General features: G+C 48.5%; 1 protein-coding gene across 2 annotated transcripts in view; it reads right to left on the minus strand.

Annotated features, from left to right (window-relative positions):
* MED14 (mediator complex subunit 14) overlaps positions 1–8462 on the minus strand; it is a 47059-nt gene extending 38597 nt beyond the window's left edge. For both annotated transcript variants that reach the window (XM_066599959.1, XM_066599958.1), the window contains exons 1-3: positions 8148–8462; positions 4038–4064; positions 2164–2269 (exon numbers count right to left, since the gene is read on the minus strand). In XM_066599959.1, coding sequence (XP_066456056.1) covers positions 2164–2269; positions 4038–4064; positions 8148–8332 — 318 coding nt within the window. In that variant the 5' untranslated portion in view covers positions 8333–8462. The remainder of the gene's footprint in view (positions 1–2163; positions 2270–4037; positions 4065–8147) is intronic.
* Positions 8463–15961: the final 7499 nt, after the last annotated feature.

Consider the following 15961-nt stretch of genomic DNA (forward strand, 5'->3'; position numbering starts at 1 on the left):
AAATACATATTTTTAATTTATTTAGATTTTTTAATAATAGATATGGCAAAAGGGGGGTGATTTAAACTTTTACAACTTTTTTTTTTTTTTTTTTTCAATTAAAAAAAACTTTATTGATTCTTTTTTTTACTTTACTTTGAAGTCCCCCTGGGGGACTTTAAGATGCGATGCTTTGATCGCTCCTGCAGTATGACGTAATGCTATAGCATTACGTCATACTGCTTTTTGACAGGCAGCCTATGAAGCCACCCCACGGGGACGGCTTGATAGGCAGTCTGCTAAGGCAGCCCTGGGGCCTTTCATTAGGCCCCTGGCTGCCATGATACGTGCATGGCTCCCCTGATCTCACCGCGGGGGGGCCGCGCGGGACCCCCGAACATCGTTCGGGGGATTTAAATGCCGCTGTCAGAATTGCCAGCGGCATTTAAATGGTTAATAGCCGCGATCGGCCGCGCGGCCGCTCGCGGCTATTGCCCGCGGGTGTCAGCTGTTATAAACAGCTGATGCCCGCACTGTATGAAGAGAGGTTGCCACGCAACCTCTCTTCATACATACCCCGACGCTCCATGACGTACCGGTACGTCATTTGTCGTTAAGGGGTTAAAGGGGGTGTCCCGCGGCAGCAAGTGGGGTTATACACTTCTGTATGGCCATATTAATGCACTTTGTAATGTACATCGTGCATTAATTATGAGCCATACAGAAGTTATACACTTACCTCCTCCGGTGCTGGCGTCCCCGTCTCCATGGCGCCGACTAAAGCTGCCTTCTCCTTCCATTAGACGCGCTTGCGCTGTCCGGTCTTCTGCTCTGTTGAATGGGGCCGCTCCAGCGTGCTCGCGCCGGAGAGCTGGTCTGCGCGAGCACGCCGGAGCCGCCCCATTCAACAGAGCAGAAGACCGGACAGCGCAAGCGCGTCTAATAGAAGGAGAAGGCAGCTTTAGTCGGCGCCATGAAGACGGGGACGCCAGCACCGGAGGAGGTAAGTGTATAACTTCTGTATGGCTCATATTTAATGCACGATTTATATTACAAAGTGCATTAATACAGCCATACAGAAGTGTATAACCCCACTTGCCGCTGCGGGATAACCCCTTTAAGTAGGTTTCTATTTCTCTACTCATCCTGTTGTAGTATCCTTTCAAGTGCAAATTAATCTCTCTCACACACACACACACACACAAATTAATCACACACAAATTAATCACACACACACACTTTTCTTCGGGTCCATTTAATTTTGCCTGAGGAAGAACCCAGAGTAGGTTTGAAAGCTCACTATGACATCATGTAATTTTGTTAGCCATTAAAAGGTATCCTATCTACAAGATTGTTAGGTTTCTCTTGCTGGGAACAATCACAATATATATGGCCGATGCCACATAAATCTAAATGGCTTGTGTCTGCCAAAAAATGCAAACCAAACTACACATATTGCTCTGCTACAAATTCTCTAATAAGCATTTAGAGCCATTCACTCCCTTTGCAAGCTAAAACCTTCCTACAGCAAGTGTAATAAGAGCTTTTGGTGCATCAGCAAAACGAAGCACCGACTTTGTGCCGCATATGGGGCGCAACAGTTTATTGAGAGTCGGAAAGAAAAGATGGCCGGAACTTTAATTTCCCATAGCTGTTCTTTTCTTTTAGAACATTCCTGAATGAATACAAATAGTTCTGTGTAGGGACTGAACACAAAAAACAGGTAATTTTTATTCAAAACTATTAAACTTAAAATGGGCTGTCCCTTTAAACTAATTTATCACCCATCCATAAGATAGGGGGTCAGTATAAGGGGTCCCAAGTGTCCCTGAATGAATGGAGTGGTAGTGACTACTAGTGCACATAACCAGTAAATTCATCTTCATGGGTCTGCCACAGATGGCCAAGAGCTTTTACTCAGCCAACTCCAGGAGTCCTGTAGAAATAAATGGAGCAGAAAAGCACACATGACCTCTTATTTGGGGGGACTTGGGATCACCGTTCTTGCGATCGGTGGGGGACCCACAATTAGATATTCATCACCTATCCTGTGGGTCAACTCCTTTACATTTTTTCATTTAAATGCATTTTAGTAATACAGTTGCTTGCAAAAGGGGCGCACGGGTTTTGAATCAAGATAGATGTGAAGACATAGGCTTTATGTTAGTAAACTTGAAAACTTACCGCACACTTCTCCACTTTGCCAGCATTGTTTGCCCATTTCACTAGCGCTAGCAATCTAACGAAGAGCTGACGTGTACGACTAGCAAATTGCACAATTTCAATTTTCCTATAAACACAAAGTTTACATAATGGTTACAACTTGTTCTAACCCCCAAATTCCCTTTTAACCCCCCCCCCCCCCCGATAGGTTTACACACAGCACATTTGCTGCAAAGTTTCGGCTGCGGATCATTCTGCAGCATGATTTGTTGCAGAAATGGGGCCGATTTTCACAGCAGAATTCATTCATTGCGATGCAGTGAATTCCGTGGTGAAAATCTGCAACAAAATCAAACCACGGATTTTGGCACAAAATCTCTGCATGATGCGTGAACTTAGCCCAACAGGATTTCATTAAGCCCAGAAAGGCTGCAGTATGTACAGGATGGCACACAGCTACTACAGCACTGCTGGTGTAGCTGTACACTCCTAATCAAAAACCCTACCCAGCTGCAGATATAGGGGAATTCCCAAGAGGACCTTAAGATCCTACAAACATTTGTGGGGACAAAGTCTTATTTTAATGATACATTTTTAAAAAATGAAAGAATAAAAAAAAAAAAAAAGGTTAATTTTAAGGCCTTTCACACAGGTTTTAGTTGCTGGGTGCGAGTACGCAGCAAGTACGCAATCACATGCATACCAACAATCCCCATACACCATATTGGAAGGTATGCACACGTAATATGAGACATGGTAGTGCATGCCTTATTTTTTTTGTTTGTGTGCGTACTTCTCATGCTGTGTATGAGACACACAGCTTAAAGGGGTTGTCCCGCGCCGAAACGGGTTTTTTTTTTTCAACCCCCCCCCGGTCGGCGCGAGACAACCCCGATGCAGGGAGGTAAAGAAAGCTTACCGGAGCGCTTACCTTAATCCCCGCGCTCCGGTGACTTCAATACTTACCGCTGAAGATGGCCGCCGGGATCCTCTGTCTCCGTGGACCGCAGCTCTTCTGTGCGGTCCATTGCCGATTCCAGCCTCCTGATTGGCTGGAATCGGCACGTGACGGGGCGGAGCTACACGGAGCCTGCATTCTGCACGAGCGGCTCCATAGAAGACTGCAGAAGAGCCGGACTGCGCAAGCGCGGCTAATTTGGCCATCGGAGGGCGAAAATTAGTCGGCACCATGGAGACGAGGACGCCAGCAACGGAGCAGGTAAGTATAAAACTTTTTATAACTTCTGTATGGCTCATAATTAATGCACAATGTATATTACAAAGTGCATTATTATGGCCATACAGAAGTGTATAGACCCACTTGCTGCCGCGGGACAACCCCTTTAAGTCTATGGGAGATTGGTACTGTGTATTATGCGTGCAAAATCTGTGATACACAGTGACCATAGGCTCGTGTGAGAGAAGTCTAACAGTAAGTTGTTTTTTGTTTTTTTTTAAAGCAAGTTTGCCATCTGACAACCTTTTCAGAACACCAGACCAGGTCCTGCTCTTGCCAACCGCTGCAAGAAAAATGTATTGCAGGACGGCCATTCAATTAAACAGCCATTCTGTAATGCAAGGACTGTTCAAAGTCTGCCAAAACAGGGGCCATTCTCCGTTATGGCCTCCTCTTTGCGGTGTTCTAATGATGTATGACACATGAACAGGGGTTTGGTGTTCTTGGCACAATCCCTTTAAACGCCATCCAGACCTGGTGGACTGGTTGCAGATTATGCACTGAAAATGTTTTCCATACGTTTTTATATGTATCAGGAAGAAATCTGCACAGCTTTTAGGCCACATTGCAGATTTTCAAATCTGAGACACTCCAATTACATCGAAACTATTCGCAGTAATAGGCAGATTCAATAATATTAGAATATAGAAATGTTCACCTTTCCATGTCAGTCTTCCTTGGCAGCCTAAAAAGATAAGGTAAAAAATGGTTAAGTTTCGAGAGGACATAACATTTTATCATCATTACACTTAATCTATATTAGGCAAATTTATTTAGCATAAACATGTTGCATTTTCACAGGGTGGTACGTTAAAAGGATTTAAAGAGCTTAAGGCCCCCTGCACACGGGCAGAAATTCGGCAGTGGGATTTCCGGTAGAATTTCTGCCCGTGCCCGCCTGTTTGGATTGCATTAGACAACGCAATCCTAGGCAGACGGCCGCCATTTGTCTGTATGAAAACACACACGGAAAACAAATCGCGGCATGCTCTATTTCTGTGCGGGTCTCGCACAGGTCCTCTCTGCACATGCACCAGCTGGCCAGTGTATAGCAGAGAATGAAGACGCCGGAAGCGGGTGAGCATCAGGTCTCTGCAGGGGCACGGGTCTACATCCCGGTGCTAGAATTCTCGCAGCGGGATCCAACCCGGCCGCCTGCAGGTGGCCTATCCAGGTAAAATATATATATATATATATATTTTTTTTTTTTTGTCAACCTACTCATCAGGATAGAAAAACAGTCACATTCCCCCCTACTTTCTGCAGCACTAATATCGTCACAGACGGCTCGTTAATAGCAGGGAAATGTGAGCAGAGAATGAATTCTTTTATATTTTTCCAGCCTGGTAAGCAGATTTCCAAAAACATATTTTCCCTAGATAACCCGTATAAGGTGCCCATAGACCTCCAATAGTTGTCAGCCAAACACTTATTCATCCATACATTTTTTTCTCCCACCCCAAAAAAAACAAGCACAATCTATGGAAAAAAACACAAGAATTAGGCAACAAAATGCAATTTTTGTTTATTTTTTTAAAATAAAAATCCTATAAAATGTTTATCACCGTAATCATACTCACCTGCATAAAACCTAACCCCCCCTCCAAAAAAAAAAGTGTGCAGTTGTATGTTTTTAATTTTACTGCACTAAAAATAAAATGCGTACACACATGAAATACGCAGGAAACCTATGTATATGCTGTGTATTTATGCACAGAATCAACGCAACTTCACGAGTTTTTATAGTCAGTTTACCGCGCTGCATATTTATGTGAGCAAAATGACTGCCATCAGAAAAACACAGATCAGCAGCGAACTTTATGGAGCGAAATACACATACACCCGTGCGAATGACCCCCGAGACACGGGAGCCGATTCAATCCGATTCGCCTACATCAGATGAGACTAAACGATTAGCGTTCAAACGAATGGAAGTAAACAATAATCACTCAGTCTAAATGCGAGCCAACGACTGAATGAGGAGCGAGAATTGTTCACCTGTTCTTGCAGCAGTTTCTGTAGGACTAAAATCGTTGGCTCGTTCGCTTTTCCGTTTAAACACTCCCCCTCCGTGTTTCACATCGCGAATGTGAACGCTGAACAAGAAGTGAACGAGTCAACAATAATTGCCTGTACGAGGGCTCGGTCGCTTGTGAGGACGTCATCAGATCAATCGGTCGCTTGCGACAGCGCCATCAGCTCTGTCGCTTGTGCAAACGACAATCGTGCCGTCTAAAAGTAGCAAACACATGTAAACCTACAGCAAGAGATCTAACAAGAGGTAAGTAGGTAAAGAGCAAAATTCTGACGACTACACAGATTGTGGCGGCCAGTCACGTCTCAGATGTAATCTTGCATGGAAGCTATGTACTTCCAGGGGACAACACACTATGGGCACAACTAGACACCACTGGGTACAGCGTGCCACACTGCCACCATTACTGATGAGGGAATACAATATGGCACTACGTAAGCAAAGGGATTATATTCACGTGACCCTACAGATAAATCATCAATAGTTTAGTCCTGGAAATCCCCTTCAGCATTATACCATTTGCAGCAGGAGGTCCACGACCCCATTTACAGTCCTTAACAAGTGAAAGGATCAGTGTGAAAAGTCTTGCTTGTCATCAGTCTTACCTTGCCAACATGACAAAGCCTACATGTCTGTACACAAACGTACCAGAACTGTCATAGCGTTGCAACGCAAACAGGATCTGTCACTAGATGACGTTTATACATTATACCGCCAAACGTGTCATCGTCATCATTGGCGCAGAGGTCTGGACTATCTCTGTGGGCTGTATACAAATAATCATCATTTCATACAGTTTCTGTAAATGTACCTTCACACGAGGCGATCACTGCCCGAATTCTCGCTGGACACAACAGATGCAGGCGGTAATTGTACATGCGGCCCGCTGACAGGGCAAAATAAAAAGAGGGGGAAAAAAACGCTGACCTGTCGGAGTCGCTTGGGTTTTAGCAAAACTTAACAGAAGCCGATCAATTTTTGCACAACTCCTGTTTACTGCGAATGGATGAGCTGAAACGATCCCGACGCGCTCCGCCTCCATTCACTTGAGCGGCTATCGCTCCTGTCAGACGGCAGTCATAGTTGGCGTTTATATTACGGACGGGCGCCCCGCGTAAGGTACCTTAAAGAGATTCGGTCAGCTACTTTGAGCGCTATGAATTAAGTTTATTGGCTCAAAGTAGGTGACTCACCGAGTCCGGGGATGGAGGTTTTATACTTGCCTTTCCCCAGTGTTAGCATTTTGAGTGACACGATAAGTAGTCCTACAATTAAACATAGAATGGGAGGACTACTTACCACACCACTCAATGCACTGCAGCAGCCAGTATCAGCGCCGACACCGGAGAGAAGGTAGGTATAAGACTTACATCCCTCGACTCGGCGGGTCACCTACATTGTACTCACAAGCTTAGCTCACAGGGCTGAAAGTAGCTGACAGATCGCCTTAAGGTGCCGGAACCGGAGGTAGAGGCCAAGACTCATACATTAGAGGTAGTGGAGCCGGACGACTTCTCAGAGACGGGCGAGAGCAGAGTTTTTGCAGCATTTTTTTGCGGTTGATGCATTAAAATTCTGTTGATTTTCCAAATGCGACAGTAAATGTGAAAAACGGTAGGCGTCAAATCTGACACACGCAGTAACCGCTCTGCCCATGTGCGTCACGTGTATACATGCGTCCTACTGTCACGTCTATGACCAGATCTGCACGGAGACGGTCAGGACGGCACGGTGTCCCATGGGGCGCAAAAGATTTTTATTTTCAAAAAGTCCGTCGCAAATCTTAATTGCTATGGTGACAGCCTCAGTGGGCGTAGCAGGAAAGATTAGGGTCCTGCTGTCTGGAGGTCACATGTATATAAGAGTGGGGTAGCGCTTGCTAAAGAGGCAGTGGTATAAAAGGGGCTGTCGGGATACAGGACGCCATATGCCCCATGGCTAGAAATGTGTTAAAAAAAAAAGCTGTACTTATCCCTCCATGATCCCAGCCAGACGAGCGGCGATACCACAGGGCGGGCGCAACGGAACCAGCCGGACGAGCGGCGATACCACAGGGCGGGCGCAACGGAACCAGCCGGACGAGCGGCGATACCACAGGGCGGGCGCAACGGAACCAGCCGGACGAGCGGCGATACCACAGGGCGGGCGCAACGGAACCAGCCGGACGAGCGGCGATACCACAGGGCGGGCGCAACGGAACCAGCCGGACGAGCGGCGATACCACAGGGGGGGCGCAACGGAACCAGCCGGACGAGCGGCGATACCACAGGGGGGGCGCAACGGAACCAGCCGGACGAGCGGCGATACCACAGGGGGGGCGCAACGGAACCAGCCGGACGAGCGGCGATACCACAGGGCGGGCGCAACGGAACCAGCCGGACGAGCGGCGATACCACAGGGCGGGCGCAACGGAACCAGCCGGACGAGCGGCGATACCACAGGGCGGGCGCAACGGAACCAGCCGGACGAGCGGCGATACCACAGGGCGGGCGCAACGGTACCAGCCGGACGAGCGGCGATACCACAGGGCGGGCGCAACGGAACCAGCCGAACAAGCGGCAATACGATCAGGACAGGCACAACTATACCACCAGGACGGGCGGTGACATCAGCTGTCACTACAACCACTTGGATGGCAGCGGCGCCGGTTGTAGCGCAGGTCCAGCTGTCGCCCCGTGCCCACACAAGCCACATCTCCACAGACCATACATGACTGTCCCCAGGGACACTTACAGGTCGGCCAGCACGTTGATCTCCTGGTAAGTCCTCTGCAGCAAGAAGTCGATAAGGGTGCTGAGCCGGTAGCCATGGCTGGTGGTGCTGGCGGCCACCACAGTGCCCGGGGGAGGAGGCTGAGGAGCAGTGGTGGGACCCCCAGTCACCACCAGCTGACTGCTCTCCAGCTGCACAGGAGGCATTACACTCTACCTTACACAGAAGCCGAGTGTGCGGAGGAAAGGCATGGGACACCGGCGACCCCCGCACACTGAGCCCCGGCAACACGGACTACTGTGTGAGAACCCCGGGCCCTACAGGCGGCCGCCTCCTTCATGCACCGGAAGGGAATGTACAAGCGGCGGCGGGGGAAGGGGCTGACCCGGAAGAGACTCTCTCTCCACAACCAGAACACAGCGAGCATGCGCGGTAGACGCGGGTGGGCGGGGCTTGTGTCGCTAGGCTGGGGTTGTTAGATAACGTCTACGGAGAGCGGCTATCTGGAGGGTTCAGTCTGAGGGGCCGCGGCGTGTACAGTACGGCCCCCGCAGGAGGCGGTAGTCCTTATCAGGGGGCTCCAGCTTCTGAACGGACCGCTCTCCGAGTAACGAGCCGTTGCTTGGAATGCGGGGGAAGCATTTTAACCCTTGGTGACTGCGTGCTTTGGTCAGAGGGACAGGACTATTTTTTGGGGGGGGTGTTCAGTTCCACTTTTCTCCATTTTTTGGGGGGGATTCAACTCCACTTTTAAAAAGGAATACCTTTTCTCCTCTTTCCGCCCGCACGGCCGTATTACAGCTCGGGGGTTTTGTGTGGCGAACTGTAGTTTTTGTTGGTGCTTATAATATATTGTGGAACTCTTCTAAACCTTTTTTGGAGGGCAGGGAGAGAAGATGTCACTTCTGCCATGTGTGAACAGCATTAATCATGCAGCATAAATGGTGTGATCATTTGTATCAGCAGGCTTAGGCCGAACACCCACAGACAGATTATCGCTGCGGAGACTGCGGTCAATAGAAGCTGCGGGAGCCTTGCACTAAAATGGAGCATGCTGCGGGTGATTTCCCGCACACGCAATCCGGGCCTCTGGGGAAAATGACATCCGCATGTATTTAACTACCTGCGGGTGTCCAATGCATCCCTATGGGGCGCGGATCACGTGTGCGAGTGATCCGTTGCGGATATTTTCCCGTGAACATGACGCCTAAAATAGGGGGGGGGGGACCACATTGTCATTCTGAACCACTTGCAAAGACCGCAAGGTGATTCCCATCTCATACATTTATTTGGGGGTCACCATCCTGCAATCGGCACTCCAGAGAGGAAGAGACAGTGCTTGAGGCTCTCCATTGTACATGAAAGATGCTGATGGAACGACATAGCATTTCATAAGTCCTGTAAACTACAATGTAGAGTGCCAAACGGGTCAAGAGATTTTATTCTAATACCTAGAGGACCCAGACATGGCTACACAGGGCAGCCTTAGTACCTTTGCTAATATATAGGGGACCCAGACATGACTACACAGGGCACCATTAGTACTTGTCCTATTGTATAGGGGACCCAGACATGGCTACACAGTGCACCATTAGTACTTGTCCTAATATATAGGGGACCTAAACATGACTACGCAGTGCACCCTTAGTACTTGTCCTAATATATAGGTGGCCCAGACATGGTCACACAGCACATCCTTAGTACTTGTGCTAATATATAGGTGACACAGACATGGCTACACAGGGCAGCCTTAGTACTTGTGTTAATATATAGGTGACCCAGACCTGGCTGTACAGTGCACCCTTAGAATTTGTCTAATATGTGCAGGACCCAGACATGGCTACACAGTGCACCCTGAGTACTTGTGCTAATATATAGGGGACCCAGACATGGCTACACAGTGCACCCTGAGTACTTGTGCTAATCTATAGGGGACCCAGACATGGCTACACAGGGCACCCTTGGTACTTGTCCTAATATATAGGGGACCCAAACATGGCTACACAGTGCACCTATAGTACTTGTCCTAATATATAGGGACCCCGACATGGTTACGCAGGGCACCTTTATTACTTTAGCTAATATATAGGTGACCCAGACATGGTTACACAGAGCACCTAATATATTGTCCTAATATATAGGGGGCCCAGACATGGCTACACAGGGCTCCTTTAGTACATGTGCTTATATATAGGGGACCCAGCAATGGCTACACGGTGCACTCTTACTACTTGTCCGTTTCTGTTGCCTTAAAATGTGCCAGTTCTCTTCACCCTGACATGGAAACTATATGTGAGCAGCCAAGCGTAGGTAATTCTTTATCCAGATATTAGGGGCCATACAGAATGGCATTGTGGGCCATATGTTGTGCACTCCTGCCATAAAAGGACTTTGCCTCTTTGAAACGGTTATTGCTCATGCGTCAAAATGTTAATTACCATTAGCTGGAACCACTACAATCCTAGTGCTTTATTAAAATAGTGGGCAAAGTAAAGGGCACCATACCACTGGTTGAAAATACCTGTTCATTTGTATGACTATACCAACAGGTGCTTATCAAAGGAACTCATTACATACAAGATTTAACAACTTATTTACCTAAAATGTTTTTTACTACAGCCCTGCTAATAAAGCCATCAGTTCTGCATGTAATTTCCATGTTCCGCGGCTGGTTTCCAAATACTGTATTGCGGAATATGATGTAATGGATGTTACTAATCTAATGGAATGCCTGGTAAGGAAGCATCATAGTTTAGAGCTATTTCCCTCTAAGTACATTATAATACTTTAACCACTAGAGGTCAGTAATTGATGGTTGATTTTTCTTTAAATAATTATCTAACAGAGGGTTATTCAGCAAGAGAATGCATGTGAAGCCAATGAAAACAGTTGCTACTCATTGACGTGAACTACAGTATTTCCTATAGACTCGACTAGAGAGAGAGAGGGACATGATGTAATTTTCTCATTCATGTGGTACTCAGGGAAAGAACCATGACATGCCTGTAAGACCCTCTTTTTTAACAACTCTGGTTCTAACATACATAGTATCTAAGGTCGAAAAAAGTCATATGCCCATCCAGTTCAGCCTACTCCCCCCCCCCCCCAATGTTGATCCAGAGGTAGGCAAAAAAAAACAATGAGGTAGAAGGCAATTTTACCCATTTAAAGAACAAAAATTCAATGGGTGGCCCTGGAGCAGGAAGATTACTCAATCCCTACAAATATAGATTAGAGCCAGTGACAGGGCTCAGGCCATTTCTTCTAACTTCTTGCTATAGAGGACACTAAGAATGTGGAATCGGACAATTCGAGAACAAAGTTTGTCAGGGGAGAACAGCCCTCTCACACCCCTATTTCACAACCCAGCTGTCAGGACAGTGTCCGGGATATGGGGGTCCCTGAGATATCCTGCAACCCCTGTCCCTGCCTACTTGCCCCCCTGCGCTAACCCCCAGGGCGACAACTGGGCGGCGGTCCCTACCCTCACTAGGGAAGCGGGACACGGGAAGACAAACAGACACTGAAGACAAACAAACGGTAGAATGGTTAGACAATCCGGGTCGGCAACAGGAGGGTACGCAGTACAGAGGGAAAGGCAAAACATAGTCAAGGTCCAAAAGCAGAGGTCAGGAAAGCCGGGGTCACAAAGAGCAGTCAGAATAAACGCCGGTGCAGCTGGAGAACCAAACTAACACTGGCAAGGGCTGGAAGGAAAACATACATTTTTAAATGCTGTCAGAGCTCCCGCCCCAGAAGCTGATTGGGGCGGGGAGCCTGACAGCAGCAGGGCAATCAAGGAGGTGCTGGGGACACGCCTCCAGCCTAACAGAACAGACCGTTACCAGGGAAGCCTGCTTGGTAGTCAAGTAACTGGAGAAGCGCCTGCTGCCTCCCTAGCAATCCGGCGGTGACCAGTTTTACAGCGGCCCAGGGAGATCACTAGAACCGGGGCTCCCCTATGCCGCACTCCTGTAACCCGGGTGGCAGGACCAGTGGTGCGGGCACGGCGGCCCCGAGAATTGCTGGTTCTGACAGTACCCCCCCCCCCTCTACGGGGGGACACCGGACCCCCATGGCCAGGAGCGGGATTGAGCGGGAAAGTCCTGTGGAATGATCGGACTAGGCGTGGCGCATGAACATCCCTGGCAGGGACCCACATCCTATCCTCAGGGCCAAATCCTCTCCAGTGGACCAGGTACTGAAGCACACCTCTAACCCGTCGGGCGTCAACAAGCCTTTCTACTTCATACTCCAGTTCCCCCTGTACCAAAGAAGGAGAGGGCGGGTTCTGGGTGGGTAGAACTGGAGTCACGTACTTTTTAAGCAAGCTTTTATGAAAAACCTTGTGTACCTTCCAGGAGTCCGAAAGTGACAACTTATACGACATCGGGTTGATAACCTGCGACACAGTAAATGGGCCAATGAACCGAGGAGCAAGTTTCAGGGAGGGAACCTTAAGTCTCAGATTCTTGGATGACAATAAAACTTGCTCCCCGACCACAAAAGGTGCTGAGATAGTACATCTTTTCTTAGAGTATTTACGTAGTTTCTCTTGGGAACCCTGAAGGTTCTTACGAACCTGGGCCCAAACTGTGCACAGTTCCTCAGAGGATATGTCAGCGGCCGGATTGTTCGAGACAAAAGGAGTAGAAAGCGAGAATCGGGGATGGAACCCATAGTTACAAAAAAAAGGTGACAATTGGGACGACGAGTTAACATGGTTGTTAATAGCAAATTCGGCGAGAGGTAGGTAGTTGGCCCACTGAAACTGGTTATCAGAGACAAAAAGTAGCAGGTACTGGATAAGTTCTTGATTCATCCGTTCCGTTTGTCCGTTACTCTCGGGATGGAAGGCGGAGGAAAAAGACAAATTAACATTTAGATTTTTACAAAAGGCTCGCCAGAAGCGAGCGACGAACTGTACCCCTCTATCAGACACAATATCCTCGGGGATCCCATGCAGCCGAACAATCTCCTTGATGAACATTTCAGACAGAAGTTTGGCGTTAGGCAACTTGCAAAGCGGAACGAAATGTGACATTTTAGAGAAACGGTCAACTATGACCCAAATGACCGTATTTCCCAGCGAGGATGGCAGATCAGTAATAAAATCCATGGACAAATGGGACCATGGCCTTATCGGAATGGGCAAGGGAAGAAGAGGACCCTCAGGACGTCTCCTGAGATTCTTCCCCCTTGCGCAAACCGGGCACGCGGACACAAATAACCGTACATCCCTGGCCATATGCGGCCACCAATAGAGTCTGGATACTAACTCTAGAGTACCCCTGATACCGGGGTGTGCAGCTAGGACTGAAGCATGTGTCTCCTCTAACACTTTCAATCTCAGTGACAACGGAACAAAAAATTTGCCTTCCGGAAGGGCTTCAGGGGCGGATTGTTGAGCGGCGTGTATGAGAGGTGAAAGGTCGGAGGAGACAGCAGCGAGGACCACCCCAGGGGAGAGAAGGAGAGAATGCTCTCAGACTCAGAAGGTTCCGGAGAACCAAAACTCCTAGACAGGGCGTCTGCCTTGACATTCTTTGAACCGGGTGTATAGGTAACAACAAAATTGAACCGAGAGAAAAACAAGGCCCAGCGGGCTTGCCGAGCATTTAACCTCTTAGCGGAATCTAAATAGGTGAGGTTTTTATGGTCTGTGAGTACCATGATCTGGTGACGAGCTCCTTCCAAAAAATGCCTCCACTCCTCGAAAGCCCACTTAATAGCCAGCAATTCCAGGTTGCCTATATCATAGTTCCGTTCAGTGGAAGAGAACTTTCTAGAAAAATAGGCACACGGTCTAAGGTTAGTGAGTGTGGAGGGACCTTGGGACAGTACCGCTCCCACACCAAACTCTGAGGCATCTACCTTCACCACAAATGGGCAGGACAGATCCGGTTGTACTAGGACGGGCGCTGAAGAGAACGCCGCCTTTAGGGTATCGAAGGCCCTAAGAGCATCAGAAGACCAGGTATTCACATCTGCTCCCTTTCTGGTGAGGTCCATTAGAGGTTTAGCCACCACGGAGAAGTCTTTAATGAACTTGCGATAGTAATTGGCGAAGCCGAGGAAGCGTTGAAGAGCTTTCAAGGTACCTGGCCAGGCCCACTCCGTGATGGCTTTCACCTTCCCAGGATCCATCTGGAAGTCGCATGGCGAGATGATATACCCTAAGAATGATATCTTTTGTACCCCAAAAACACATTTCTCGAGCTTAGCAAACAGCTTGTTACGTCTGAGTCGAGCTAGCACGGTCTGAACATGAGTACGGTGACTCGGCAAGTCGGAGGAAAAAAAATCAGAATGTCGTCTAGATATACAACGACGAACACCCCCATGATATCCTGAAACATAGAATTCATGTACCCCTGAAAAATGGCAGGGGCGTTACACAATCCAATAGGCATTACTAGGTATTCAAAATGACCGAGAGGTGTATTGAAGGTGGTATTCCACTCGTCCCCCTCCCGAATGCGAATGAGGTTGTATGCTCCCCTGAGATCAAGTTTAGAAAACTATTGGGCACCAGCGACCTGGTTGAGGAGGTCAGGAATGAGCGGAAGAGCATACTGGTTTCTGACTGTGATTTTATTCAGCTCTCTATAGTCAATACAGGGCCGGAGAACCCATCCTTTTTCTCGACGAAGAAAAACCTGGCACCCACCGGGGATTCTGAGGGCCGGATGTGCCCCTTGGCCAAGCTGTCCTGGATATAGTCCCTCATGGATTCTGTCTCTGGAACCGTAACATTATAAATTTTACAGTCCCATTCCCTATGAGGGGGCAGGGCTTCATATAATTGCTTGGAGAAAACGTCCGAGAACTCAGAGAGGTAATCTGGTAAGGGAATCCCCTCGCAGGTGGAGATCCCCACCTCCACCGGACATAGGTGGTTGGCACAGCGGGGACCCCACTTTACCAGTTCCAACGTGTCCCAATTTATTACCGGATTGTGCTCCCAGAGCCAGGGGAGACCTAAGACGACGTCCACAGACAAATCTCTCATCACCAGAAATGTGCAGGTTTCCACATGTAGGGCTTCTATAGTAAACCTTACCTCAGGGGTAACCAGATTATCTACCCCTGCTTGCAATGGAGTGGAGTCCACTCCTGAAACAAAAATCGGAGTCTCTAAACGTAACAAAACCCCGGACAGTTGAGCAACGAAATTAAAATGAATGAAATTAGCAGCAGCCCCAGAATCAACGAAGGCATGCCCAGTACGGTGGAAAGAATGGAATTCTAGGGTGCAGGGCAATAACATTTTGGACAACACAGGGAGTACCTTGGCTCCTAGAAAGTCCTCCCGACAACTGCCTAGGAGCGGAAGTTTTCCTGCCATGGCTTCTTAGCGCAGGTTGCAATGTGGTGACCCAGCTCCCCACAGTAGAAGCAGAGGTTCTTCTTCAGGCGATATTCCCATCGTTGCTTGGGGTTCATGGCTCCCAGCTCCATGGGCTCGGTGGTGGGAGGTGAAAAAGTCGGGTCAGTAGAAGAAGTGGGGAGTGGAGTGGTCCGAGCGGCGTGTCTGGCCCTCAAACGTCGGTCGGCCCGAATAGCCAGCGACATGGCTTGCTCCAGGGTTCTTGGCTCCAGGTGGGGCACGAGTAGGTCCTTAAGACCCTCAGACAGACCGGTCAAAAATAGGTCTTTTAGGGCGGAATCATTCCACCCGGATTCCGTACAATGTTGGCGGAATTGGGAACAGTAGTCCTCCGCCATCTTGCAACCCTGGCGCAGGGCCAGAAGCTTGGAGACCGCGTAGCCGGCCCGGTCAGGTTCGTCATAAATTTGACCCAAGGCGGAAAAAAAGGCGTCAAGGGATAGTC

Source organism: Eleutherodactylus coqui, chromosome 4 (genome assembly GCF_035609145.1).
Source record: "Eleutherodactylus coqui strain aEleCoq1 chromosome 4, aEleCoq1.hap1, whole genome shotgun sequence".
NCBI classification, from domain to species: domain Eukaryota; kingdom Metazoa; phylum Chordata; class Amphibia; order Anura; family Eleutherodactylidae; genus Eleutherodactylus; species Eleutherodactylus coqui.